General features: G+C 35.8%; 1 protein-coding gene across 2 annotated transcripts in view; it reads right to left on the bottom strand.

Moving 5' to 3' along the window:
• HDAC8 (histone deacetylase 8) overlaps positions 1-14,729 on the bottom strand; it is a 238,788-nt gene that overhangs the window by 124,827 nt on the left and 99,232 nt on the right. For both annotated transcript variants that reach the window (XM_027533139.1, XM_027533138.1), the window contains exon 9: positions 12,312-12,406. In XM_027533139.1, coding sequence (XP_027388940.1) covers positions 12,312-12,406 — 95 coding nt within the window. The remainder of the gene's footprint in view (positions 1-12,311; positions 12,407-14,729) is intronic.

The raw sequence follows: 14,729 nt of genomic DNA on the forward strand, positions 1-14,729 counted from the left end.
GAAAAATAGCCTGGAAAAAAAATAAAAAGGGTTGCAGTGACTTACGGGATAATAAAACTGACCTAATAGGTTTAAATGGAGTCCCTGGAGTAGAGGAGAAAAAAAAGGGACAGAAAATAATGGCTTAAATATTTCTAAATTTGATGAAAACTATAAACCCTCAGATCCTAGAAGCTCAATGAACACCAAAATAGGATAAACACAAAGAAAACCACACCAGGACAAACTAATCAAGCTGCTGAAAACTAGTCACAAAGACAAAAGTTAAAAGGAGCCAGACGGGGAAAAAGGCATATATTATACAAAGGAATAAAGCTAAGAATGACTGCTGACTTTTCATGAGGAAATGTGCAAGCAAGAAAACAAGTGAGTGATATCTTCAACGTTCTGAAGGAAAAAAATTATCAACTTAGAACTCTATGCACAATGAAAATATCCTTCAAAAATTAAAACAGACTTCAAACAAAAGCTAAAATAATTTGTTGCTAGAAAACCTATACCATGAGAAAACTTAAGTTGCTTTAGTTAAGTTCTTAAGTTCTTTAGAACAATGTACTTTTACTAGATGGAAACCTGGATCTACACAAAGGACTGAAAAATGTGGGAAAGGGTTATTATAGAAGATATTTTTAAAAATCAACTTTAACTGTCTTTAAATGATAATTTAGGGCAGTGTTGAAAGCCGTAGGTCCAATGGTGGCTGTATATGTGCTCTCTGCAAAGGAATGTCACTGAAGATTATGGAGCAGTGAGGAAGGCTGTCAGCCTAGTGGCAGAGTAAGTGGAGCAACACAGTCTAGTCAAATGTGGTATAGCCCAGCTGTGGGTATAGGAGGTGTGGTCCAGAACTGCTAATTGGTGCATTCTAGACTAAGCATTGTATCTCTTGGTTGGTATGAATAGCTACCTAGTCTCCCTACATCTCTTGCTAGGGCCCATACAACCAGTGCCCCTACTATGAGACCTCTTGCCAGGTTAGGCTCTGGGTCTTTTTCTCCATTCTTTCATTTAAGCTTCTCAGTTTTCCCCTCTGAAGTACTGGCACCATGTACTGGACTTCTTAACCATATGAGGGACATGGAAAATGTATCTTCAGTCATACCTGCTATAATCTCTGTAACTATTCTATTTGCTAAATCATTATTTGTTGAAATGTTTATTTATTTGGCTGTGCCAAGTCTTTGTTTCAGCATGCAACATGTGAACTCTTAGTTGTGGCATGTGGGATCTAGTTCCCTGACCAGGGATCAAACCCAGGCCGCATGCACTGGAAGTGTGGAATCTTAGCCACTGCATCACCAGGTAAACCCCTTAGTAAATCATTATTTTGAAATCCCAGAATTTTACTTCCATCTAGATAGAACATAACAAGAATATGGATTGCTGGCATAACAAAGGGAGATTAGAAGACTTGCTTTCTCAAATCCAAGCTATAACATCTATGTTTAAAGATGCTGAAAAAGATGAAACTGCAGTATTGGTAAAAGCTCTGACTCGTGGAAGGAAAACATTTACTTCATAACACATGGGGTGAAATTGTAAGCAATAAATGAAAACATGATTACAATTATCTTTATATATGTCATTAATTTACTTTGTAGTGTCTTATCCACAGAACATTTTCATATAGTTTTAAAATAATTCACTATTTAAGTTGCGGCATCATTTTCAGACCATACATAGCTAAAGGGAAAGAAATTGAGTATTTTAAGTGTACTTAAAGTGTAGAAATGGTGTACCACAAGTGTAGAAATGATGAGTTTATTAAAAACCAAAAATGGTTTGTTAGAACTTTTCAAACTAGAAATGAAAAAGTCACTGGAGCATGTTATGCGTAAATCATTTCACTGCATGGGCTGGAGAAATGCACATAATAGCTTAGAGACCAGTGAAACTTTAGACAGCTGACATTCCTCAGTGCCCACTGGATGAAAAGTTAGTAAAATAACTCATAGCACTGCCTTTTTTTCTTTTTTGGAAACAGTGGCAGATTTTATTTTCTTGGGCTCTAAAATCACGCAGACTATAACTGCAGCCATGAAATTAAAAGATGCTTGCCCCTTGGAAGAAAAACTATGACAAACCTAGACAGCATATTAAAAAGCAGAAACATTACTTTGCCTACAAAAGTCCATATAGTCAAAGCTATGGTTTTTCCAGTAGTCATGTATGGATGTGCGAGCTGGACCATAAAGAAGGCTGACCACCGAAGAATTGATGCTTTCAAACTGTGGTGAAATGGCAGACTAACTTGCTTATTTAAACATTTAGCTCTAAATATGGAGAATTAGTTATTTTTTCCTTTATTTTTTACTGGGTTGCTTATTTTCTTAATACTGCATTTGAGAGTCATTTATGCATTATGGATATAAGTCCTTTTCATTAGGTGTGTTACTTATAAGTATTTTATCCCAGTCTGTGGTTTGTTCTTTCATTCTCTTAACATTAATTTCCATTTGTTCATTGCTAGTATATAGACTGGAGAAGGCAATGGCACCCCACTCCAGTACTCTTGCCTGGAAAATCCCATGGACGGAGGCGCCTGGTAGGCTGCAATCCATGGGGTCATGAAGAGTCGGACACGACTGAGCGACTTCACTTTCACTTTTCACTTTCATGCATTGGAGAAGGAAATGGCAACCCACTCCGGTGTTCTTGCCTGGAGAATCCCAGGGACAGGGGAGCCTGGTGGGCTGCCGTTTATGGGGTCACACAGAGTCGGACACGACTGAAGCGACTTAGCAGCAGCAACAGTATATAGACATATAGTTGATTTTTATATGTTGATCTTGTACCCTTCAACTGTGCTAAATCCATCTTTTGATGTAATGTTTTCTTCTTTGTATTGTCTTCTTACATGACACTTCCCCCATAGGTGACATATTTACAATATTGAATCTACACTATTTATATAGTATGTCTCAATTTATTTAGATCTCATATGATTTCTTTCATTAGTTTTCAGTGAAAGACATTATTTTCAGACTGTAAAACAGACAAGACTATAAATGTGGCTGGATTTGCTGTTTTGCTTGTAGTCATATAGTATCAGCACTAATCTTTGAAGAAGACCTTTTTTATGTGAATGGTTAGCAACAATCACAAGTGGTGCTAAAATATTAAGAGTGCTGAATAACTTGTTAGGGTTAGAGTTATATGTATTTGTATATTATATGGTTCATCGCAGAGCAACTATATTTGCATAAATATGCAAAAGCAATGGTGGGTAAAACTGCCAAAACCATGGTATATAAATTAAGGCATTAGTACCAAAGTATACCAGCAGTTATTATATTCTTTATTGCTACATACACACAGCAATACAGACAGTAATGCTGGATCATAGAAAAAAGGGAATTAAAAAAAAATCTGCTTCATTGACTATGTTAAAGCCTTTGACTGTGTGGATTACAACAAATTGTGTAATATTCTTAAAGAGATGGGAATACCAGACCACCTTACCTGCCTCCTAAGAAACCTGTATGCAGGACAATAAGCAACAGTTATAGCTGGACATGGAACAATGGACTGGTTCCAAATTGGGAAAGGAGTACATCAAGGCTATATATTGTCACCCTGCTTATTTAACTTACATGCTAAGTACATCATATGAAATGCTGGGGTGGATGAATCACAAGCTGGAATCAAGATTCCTGGCAGAAATATCAACAACCTCAGATATGCAGATGATACCACTTTAATGGCAGAAAGCAAAAAGGAACTAGAGCCTCTTGATGAAGGTTAAAGAGGAGTGAAAAAGCTGGCTTAAAGTGCAACATTCAAAAAACGAAGATCATGGCATTCAGTCCTATCACTTCATGTCAAATAGATGGGGAAAAAGTGGAAACACTATCAGATTTCATCTTCTTGGGCTCCAAAATCACTGCGAACAGAGACTGCAGTCATGAAATTAAAAGACGCTTGTTCCTTGGAAGAAAAGCTATGACAAATCTAGACTGTATAAAAAGCAGAGACATCACTCTGCTGACAAAGGTCCGTCTAGTCAAAGCTATGGTTTTTCCAGTAATCATGTACAGATATGAGAGTTGGACCATAAAGAGGGCTGAGCGCTGGAAAATTGATGCTTTCAAAATGTGGTGCTGGAGAAGACTCTTGAGAGTCTCTTGGAAGGAGAATTGCAAGGAGATCAAACCAGTCAATCCTAAAGGAAATCTGTCCTGAATATTCATTGGAAGGACTGATGCTGAAGCTAAAGCTCCAATACTTTGGCCACCTGGTTCAAAGAGCTGACTCACTGGAAAAGACCCTGATGCTAGGATAGATTAGGGCAAGAGGAGAAGGGCGCGAAAAAGGATGATATGGTTGGATGGCATCCCTGACTCAATGGACATAAGTTTGAGCAAACTCAGGGAGATAGTGAAGGACAGGTAAGCCTGATGTGCTACAGTTCACGGGGTCACAAAGAGTCAGACATGATTTAGCAACTGAACAACAACATACAGCAAAGCGAAAAAAATCCAGTTTCACTTAAGAATGGCCTTGGTGATGCACTAAAAATTATCACATCCTGATCCTGGATTTTATATTCTGTGTGACAAAATAGGAGGCAAGGAAAAAGTGTTTCTGTTATAAACTATACTATATTGGTTGTCTTGAGGAAAAGTGCATCTGTGATTAAGCTGTGACTTAACTAGCCACTTTTCGTGGAATACCATTTTTGTGTGAAAGAATAACTGATGGAGAAACCATGATTAAATACTTGGATATTTGGCAGATGTGCTGTGCTTAGTAGCTCAGTCGTGTCTGATTCTTTGTGACCCCATGGACTATAGCCCGTCAGGCTCCTCTGTCCATGGGGATTCTCCAGGCAAGAATACTGGAGTGGTTTGCCATGCTCTCCTCCAGGGGATCTTCCTAACCCAGGGATTGAACCCAGGTCTCCCACAGGTTTGGCAGATACTTTCTCAAAAATGAAGTGAGCCTATCACTTTAGGTTAAATATTAGAAATGACACTATTTGTTGCCAAGGACAATACATATGTTTTTAAATGAAATTCAGAATTCTGAACATCTTCATTCTGCCAGTATAAGATTGACAGTTTCCTAAAACTTAAGCTTTGTTCCAATGAGATTAGCATTCATAACAGTTAATGTGATTTCTGATACTGCATAAAATTTTTCAATATTTGTAATATTTGTATAACTTACTGAACTGATATTTTCCAAATAATCAATATGAATAAGATTGGTCAAATATTTCTTCAAAGTAGAAGATGACCAATGAATTTTAATGTAACAACACATCAAAAGTTCATTGATAGGTTTTCAGATTCCATACAGAATTCCTTTAAGAAATTGCCATTTGTAGAGTTTTTGTTTAGTTTCAAAGAAGACTATCCATAATGACCTGTAAAGGTTATTAAAATACTCCTCCCTTTTCCATCTACAGATCTATGTGATGCTAGATTTTTCTCCATATACTTTAACAAAAATAATGTCAAAACACATTGAATTTAGAAGCAGGTATGAGAAGTCAGCTGTCATCTGTTATGTGTTACAGAGATGTGCAAAAATGTATAGCATTGCTATTCTTCTCATGAAGTTTCTTCTTCTTTTGGAAAATACAGTTTTTCAAAACTCACAACATGTTATTTGTGCTAATATGCACAGGAATTATTATTTTTATTTTAAATGAATAAATACTTTAAAATTTAAAATATATAGCTGACAGTTTAAGGAATATAAAGCAATGTATCATGGTATTTATAACATATGCAAAAGTAAAATATATGACTACAATAGCACATGAAAGGAAAAGGGAAAAATGGAAGAAGACTGTCACAGGATGGTAGACTATGATAAGTTGAAAATGCATACTGTAAAGCCCAGAGCAACCACAAAAAACTAAAACAAAAAGTTAGAGCTAATAAGCAAATTAAGAAGGTAAATGGAATCCTAAAAAGTACATGTAATTCAAAAGAAGGCAAAATAGAAAACAAGAAATAAAGAACAGAGAGGACTAAAAGAAAACAGAAAGATAGACTTAAACCTGAACATGTAAATAATTTAAAGATAAGTTGTCTAGGCACTCCAACTAAAAGGCAGAGATTGTCAAGCTGGACAAGAAAATCATGACCCAACTATATGCTGTCTAGAAGAAATCCATTGTGAATATAAAGACATAAATAGCTCAAAAGCAGAAGGACAGAAAAAGATATACCATACAATCATAATGAAGCATGACAGAATTAAAATCAGACAATGTAGACTTTAGAACAAGGAATATTACCAGAAATAAAGAGGGTTATTTCATAATAGTAAAGGGGCCAATTTGTTAAGAAGATATAACAACCCTAAGTGTATATACATTTAATAACAAAGCTTCAAAAATAGATACAACCAAAAGAGACACAACTAAAAAGAAAAACAGCAAAATCCAAAAACATGGTTGAGATTTCAGCTCTCTCAGTAATTGACAGAACATGCAGACAAAAAATCAGTAAGGATGTAGAAGACAATACTCTCAACCAATCTGACCTAATTGATAATGATAGAAAATGCTATCCAGCAACATCAAAATATACATTCATCACAAACTGCATGACACATTCACCAATATAGATCATATGCTGGACTGTAAAACAAACTGCAATAAATATAAAAGAACTGCAATTATGTAAAGTATGTTCTTTAAGCAGAAAAACATTAAAGTTAATATAAATATAACAATATCTGGAAAGTCCTCAAATATTGGAAATTAATTTTTAAAAATAGACACATAAATAACCCATTGGTCAAAGAAGAAAATTAGAAACTATTTTGAACCAAATGAAGAGATGATATCAAAATTTGTGGGATGCAGCTAAAACAGTGCTTAGATGTAAACTTGCAGCATAAAATACTTATATTAAGAAAGAAGAAAGGCTTGAAATCAATGAACTAAGCTTCTACTGTAAGAAACTAGAACAAGAACTAAAAAGCAATACAAATAAGTATTAATAGAAAGAAGGACATAACAAAGATATGAGCAGAACTAATGAAATATTAAAGAGAAAAATAAAGTCAATGAAATTAAAAGCTTCTTCTTTTAAGAAAATACACTTCAGTAAATCTATTAAATCACTAGCTAAAATGATCAAGAAAAATGGGGAAAAAATTAGCAATGCTAAAAATGAAAGAAGGGACATCACTATAGCTCTTATAGATTTAAAAGAACAATAAAGCACAATTATGAGTGAATAAGCAAATTCCTTGAAGATCAATTATCAAAAGAAGAAATAGAAAATTTGACTAGCCATACAACTATTAAAGAAATAGAATTCATAATTAAAAACTTTCCCACAAATAAAACTAGGTTCAAATGTTTTCACTGATAAATTCTATCAAACTTTTAAGCAAGACATAGTATCAGTTTTATATACTCAGAAAACAGAGGACTTGGGAATACTTCTCATGTCATTTAATAAGATCAGCATGGCCCTGATATCAAAAACAAAGACATTACAACAACAAAAAAACAGATCAACATTCCTTGTCAACACAGACCAAAAATCCTTGACAAAACTTCAACAAACTGAATTCAGCAATATATAAAAAGGATAATATACTATGACAAAGTAGGGTTTATCTAAGGAATGCTAGCTTAGTTTAACATTAAAAAAAGCAACAATTAATGCAATTTACTGTGTTAACAGAATAAGAGGACACCATATGAAGAAAAAGCACCTGACAAAAACCAACACTCATTTGTGAGAAAAATTCTCAGTTAATTAGGAAGAGAAGGGAACTTTCAATCTAATAGAAGATATTAAAAAAAAAATCCCTACCACTAACTTCACACTTCATAGTGAAAGATAAGTGCTTTCCCCAAATAAGCAGGAACAGACAAAGATGTTCATTCTTACCATTCTATTCAACATTTCATTGGAGGTCCCAACCAGTGTAATAAAGCAAGATAAAAAAATAAAAGGCATGAAGATTGTAAAGGAATAAGTAAAAATCTCTTTAGTCACAGATGACATGTTTGTATACATGGAACATGAGAAGCAATCTACAAAAAATACTAGAGCTAATGTTTCAGCAATGTTACATTATTCAAGATAAATATAAAAAATCAATTGTATTTGTATTTCTATATTCTAGCAACAAACAATTGGAAATTGAAATGAAAATATCATTTATAACAAGTTATATTATATATATATATATATATATAATATCAAAGTCACAAAATACTTAGGAATAAATTTAACACAATTCGTGTAAGATCTGTTTACTGAAAAGTATGAATTAAAATTTGAAATTAAAGACATAGGTAAGTGGAAATAGCAAATCCATGGATTGAAAGAGTAAATATTGTTAAGATATTATGTCTCCTCTATTTTATATTAGTAATACATACTTTTATACAAATCCACTTAATTCTTTTCAGTGACTATATGTATTCCTTGAGTTATGCCTCATATGAATGAAGCGTAACTTGTCTAACCAGTCCATCAAAAAAAGTTTGGTTAAGTAACTATTTTTTGTTCACTAAATTTTGTTCATAAATCTACTTTATGATTCAAATATGTAAACATAGCTGATATACATATATATATATGAATATAACTGTCTATAATATAACTGTCTTAATCTGGCCTAGATCATAGGATCCAAATTGTATTATTGGCTTACACAACATTCTTATATATAATAGTTCATAACCTTATTACATGTAGTGGGTGATTTGCTAAATTAGCCATGAACTGGACTTTTATGGGATCCCATGTCATCTTTGGGCTTTCTCTATGGTAGAAATACTTGGGCCAGTCATATGGGCAGGGTCCATTCCTCTCATTTTTTCCCAGCTGGGCCCAACTCTTCTTCCAGCTGAGATTGCCTCTTTATTGCATGCCTGGCTGGCCAACCTGGCACTGCAATTCTTGGGCTGGAACTGGTCCCTTGATCAGTGACTTTGGGCATGGCCGATTTGGTATCTCATGAGGGTTATGACTGAAATTTCACTGCTAATCACTTCTAATATGTACCTTCCCAACTCTCTTCATTGGTGATATAGTGTTTTCCCATAGATACATCTATTTCCTACTGGGATATCTGGTACTTCTTGCAAAATGGGTAGTTGCTACTGGGGTTAAATAGTTACCAGAAAAAGGCTAGATTATGCTTCCAATTCTTCCATCTTAAAAATATGTTTTCCAGTATGGATGTTCAGACACTTATTATTCAAACATTGATTCAATTGTTTATTCAATGAATACCAAGTTGCTGGGTGTTAACACTCTTATGAGCACTGAAAGGGAATACAGACAACCAAAACCACAGATGACCAAATGAATGGTACAGACTTGAGTGTTATAGGAGTATCCTTGAACTTCTTAACAAGTTTGACTTTTTTTTAGCTCTCTCCCTTTTGCAATCTATCTTCCATACTCTACCAAGTAAGTTTTCTAAAAACCGAGGCTCATTTGTTTTCACAGAAAAAAAAAAAAAGTGTAAGCTCTTTAGTGCATCATTCAAGGCTCCTCACACTCTGGCTCCAATTTCCATTCAAGCCTTAATCATTCCCACTCTCTCTTATAAACCCTATGTTCTACTACTATATCAAACTTCTCCCTGGTCCCATGAAGCACCAGGTCCTTTCCAATTTCTATTCCTTCTGCTCATAATGCCTTTCCATCTTCTTCACCTGGCAAACTCCCAATCAACCTTCAATAGTCAGTTAAAAGTCTTGGTGAAACATTTCCTCTATGCTCCTCATCTATCCTGGGTTGAACATATTGTTCTGTTCTATTAGACAATGAGAGTTTTGAGGACATTGAGTTTATCTTGTTGATCTCTGTAGTCCTGAATCCAGATTTGAATAGGGCCTGGCAAAGTAGTATGGGCCCAATGAATTTTTGGTAAATGAATGAACGAACAAATGAATGTGAAGGAAAAGCTCAAAGGGCCTTGGTATATTTAGGTAAGGGCTTTTTAAAAGCATAGGACTTTAAGCTGGACTGAAGAAGACCGTACAGAGGTAGGAAAAGGGCATCTGGAGGAGGAGGATTATTATCCTAGGAGACAGAAGAACAAAAGCCTGAGACTGAGAGGGAAGACACTGAGGGTGTTAGCCAGCAGACTGCAGCTGCCTGCTGCACTGTCCTGACCTTTTCACTGATTAGATTTCTCAATTACATTTTCAGCTCATGGAAGGCAGGGTGTTTTGTTCACTCCTTTGTATCCCCTTTATATTTGACGCACATCTCCATAGCCATTGTTCCTACAGTCTTGTGGTTCTTATTTTGTCTTGTAATATAATTATTTGTGTATTTACATATCTCCCCAGTACTCACACTCCCCTTTATCTCAGGCTGTTTGAGATAGGGGATGAGGTCTTAGTGTCTTTGTCTCTTTCAAGACACCTAGCATAGTGCCTGGCACACAACGGGTGGTCAGTAAAAAAACGGGTAGTTTTTTTGAGCTACCATTTGTTGATCTGATTATAGAGGACTAAAAGGATATTTCTGTGCAACTATGTATTGTGGCAGAAAACTTATATATGCCTTTATACTGTGTGGGCTTTTTTTGGGCAATTTTCGTTAAAATGTTATCTTATTGTACCTGGAAGACTGTCATTTCAATTTTCTTCTTTGTTCCCTCTTGGATGACTCACATCTCTTATACCAGAAGGATATGACAGAAGGGATTTGAAAGAGTTTGGACAAATTTATGAATGACAGTCATAAACGTCTGGATATAAGAAGTTGTTAGGCGCATACAAACAGGAAGGAGAAAACTTGCATTTCAGAAATGCCTATTTTGAGCCAAGAACTGTGTTAAGCACTTGACATACATTATATCTCATTTAATCTGGCAGACTATATCAGTATAAAGATAGGACATGTCTATCTAGAAGGCCAAGTCCACTTTCAGCCAGGCATCTCCTAGGTACCAGAGGCAGTATTCATCTTCAGTAAAATTTTATCAACCTTTAAAGATAGGTGGATCTATAGATTTGCATTTTTTCCTGGGAACAGGACACTCATTCTCAATTCAGGCTTCTACAGCTTAAAACTTTGTTTTTTGACATAACTTGATCAGTTTTTAAAGTCTCAGTGCTTTAAATTACAATGCAATCTGAGATACTCCTACAGCAATAACAGAGATTACACTTGTTCACAAATGTAATTTGTTCACTTACCTTTATACTTCATAAAGCTTCCAAATACAGAATAAAGTTAAGTCAAATAACGAAAAGAGACTTCTATTAACCCTGACACCAGTAAATTGTCTCAAATTATAGTGTGCCTTTTATTTGTATTCTAGACACATTGAGTGGTTTTTCTGAGATACGTATTATACCTTATCTATGGGTAGAAGAAAATTGGGAGGGAATTAGTTTAACTTGTTTCTAATTTTTAAAGAAATAATAGTAACTAAAAAAGCATCATGCTCCCAAGTATACAGCTTCTGCATTGAGCAAGAATCAAAATGCTATAACCCAAGTACCATCTAGACTCCTTGGGCAATGCCTTGAGAAGGTGGGGTGGCAGCCATTGATTCATTATTGTAAGTCAGAGTCCAAAGCCTGCAGCTACACATCCTGATCTGTGATAACACGTTTCTCACCAGGTGATGGAGTGGGTGGGAAGCAAAGGGGTATACTTTCAGATAAAGGGATCAGCACACTCACAGTTCTCAGAGAACTTTCTATTACATACACCTCTTTTGAGAAAACTAGAACAGACATCTGTGCTTGGAAAACATAAAGTCCATCTCATATGACTAAAGAAAATGGCAAAAGTTTAAATGACATGTTTCATATTTTGGATGGCTCTACCCCAAATTTTGTGTGCCACTAATTGTCAAAAAAATACCAGACCTGTCTTGGTAATGGTTATGTGTGTGTATTTTTAAATTTTACATCAGCCAAAGAAAAGTGAGGGATCAGGACTACCACCAAAAAACAGAGGTGCGACATACTGCCTATAGGACATTTTAAAGATAGAGGAGAACCCAGTTTCTATATTTAAAAAAAATTACCTCTTCTGTTTTGAGACTAGAGGATGAAAATATACACATATTCCAAAGATTTCTTTGTATGAACAGGTGACCCCTTCCCACAGTCTCTGTAATTAATTGAGAAATTAAAGTTGGTTGGCCTTTGAGATCTCTTATTAAAAAAAAAGGCAGAAGGTCTTGGATATTTTGGAACAAGAGCCCACTATTCTGCCAAGACAGTGTGTTATTGTTATTGGAGTGTCTCTCAACAAAACAGTATTGAGTGGTGAGGACGTGATTTTGATTAGGTGGAATGACTCAGCTCTTCCCCTTAAAGAAGAGAGGACTGTCAGAGCCTTACTTACCTCATGATCTGGGATCTCAGAGGATAGTGTTTTCCCTAGGATGACCCCGGTCAAGTATGTCCAGCATCGAGCCGTGTTGGCAAGGTTATAGCCTCCTGTCTCCATCAAGAATTGTGAAGTTAGGAAAGAATAGTCACAAAACAGCAGGAGAGGAAAGGGGGGTAAGGAAGGAGAGAAAAATGTTTTAATAAAAGGGCTAAAAAGATAATTCTAACTTGCAAGATTATACCTATGCATCTTTAATGATATTTTTGAACTACTTAGTAGGCAGACTTAAGCGAACCAATCAGGCCATGCACAGTGTGGAACCGGGAAGTCCAAAGCCTACAAAGATCCAAAGATTCTCATCTCTGAATGAATATGCTCCAGAGGACTCCAAGCTCCTCAATTCCACCAAGAAACCTGCATCTTTTGAGATGACCTACTCAAAGCAAAGGTTTCTGTGATGAATTTTGCAACAATTCTATAAAATGACTGCTAGATGTGATTTGTATATTAAACCTATTGGCAGATACAGCCCTGGAAACCTCCAGGAAAGAGAAAAGGAAAATGCTGACAGAAATAGACTTCCTTCTTTTCATATCAGCATTCCTTTTCTCCACAAAACACGGGCATAGTGGCAGAGATCAAAGAGAATAAGATGAGGAAGGGAACTATTGATTGACACTCTGACCCACCTCGTCAGGTCCTGTCACAGTCACCCAGCAGCCATATTATACTGGCTAATAATCAGCATATTTTTGTGCTGAATAGATGTGTTCTGCCATGCAAGGGCTAGAACATTGGCCTTTAGCTAAATTCCAAGAGTGTAAGGATAAAATGGAACAATTTCCTAACCTCAGAGGGTTCTGCGGGAAATAGAATCTGGTCTATTTTAGGTAGGGAGACCATATCATTTATCACCCACAATTTATCACCCACAATAGTACATTTTTAAGAGTAAAAAGGGACACTATTAATAATTATACTGGAATAACATGTATAAATTGAGACATATGGCCACCCTTTTCTTAAGCCTTTCTATTCCATGTAAGGTCAGGGATGCTGGGGCTTCTGCAATGTATCTTTTTGGCTTCATTGGAGTCCACTGAAATTTGGGGATGTGGCCCTCTCTGCCAATTGTCTATGTGATATTGGGGGTTGAGAATTTAAGTGAAATAATACTGGTATTCCTTTAAACACTCCCAACATGGAAAATCTGAATTTATCAGATCAGCTTATTGGGTATGATTATTTGATTTCAAAAGGAATCCCCACAGGTTTTAGGTAGCAAGTTCTCTCTGGCATACAATATAATTTGCAAGAATTCCCACTTATGCACTGGTATTTTCAGGAATACACATATTGCATAAGAAGAGTTATATATTCTAAAGCCAATACTTGGGGCTGAGAAAGCAAAGAGGCTTTGAAAGTTCTAAAGTAAAGGCTGTAGCCTCAAACAAAAGTAGAATTCACACATCTGTATTTTGCGGAAAGGGCTTTTTTTTCTTCCCTCTGGGCCTACCTGTATCATAATCACTCTTTAGTGCTGTCAGGGAAAGTAATATGTCCATAGTACTTATCAATGTTATCTTTTCCCTGAGTTGAAGTTAATACATTTCTTGCCAGCTTTTCAGAAGAGGTTGTTTCTTATAAGCACCTTCAATTTCAATCTCTCTAGGGTTTGAGGCTGCCAAAAGACCATGCTTGTGTATTTGTGTTGAATTCTCACTCATTTTCGTAAGGCCTCCCCACAATCTCCTTTAATTTGGTTTTTACAACAGGTTGACAAACAACAAACTATTAGCACTTCCATAATACACTTTAAACTCAATCTGCTTGACCATGTTATTTTAACACACTAATCTATTCATTTAACAAAATAAAGATTGTGCCAGATAGAAGATTCTACACAAAGCACCATCAAAGGTAGCTCAGGTTTGTGTAAATGCTTCTATTGAATAGACCCAGCTTTCTGTTGGTTAAGTACTACAAAATATAAGTATACTTTGAAGGTAAGAATGCCCAAGAGATGCTTTACATCTCTCAAATCCATGCTTTTTTAGTGGGAAAGAAGTTGTTCTTGAATTCAACTTAGATATTCAATTAATTCATGTGTTTATTACTTGTATGTGAGTAGGGTTAGAATTTTAGTGGTATCTTTCCAAAAGATAATGATTAGAACTGGGAATCAAAGGTGATCCTGAGAGAAGATGGATCAAAGTCCACTGGGCTCAACATCCTCTATTTTAAATAAGATTTGATGTCACCTTTAACCAAAGCACCTTTGCTTCAGGAATGGAAACTTAGACTTCAGAGTGCCAAGGAGTCAATGCACATGCCAGGCTGAGGAGAAATGTGTCAGAGTACTTCCTTATGCTGAACCATGAAGGTGGCAGAATTCATTGACTCAGGCTTGTGGACCACGGGCAGCCTGGT

The sequence above is a fragment of the Bos indicus x Bos taurus genome, chromosome X (genome assembly GCF_003369695.1).
Source record: "Bos indicus x Bos taurus breed Angus x Brahman F1 hybrid chromosome X, Bos_hybrid_MaternalHap_v2.0, whole genome shotgun sequence".
Taxonomy (NCBI): Eukaryota; Metazoa; Chordata; class Mammalia; order Artiodactyla; family Bovidae; genus Bos; species Bos indicus x Bos taurus.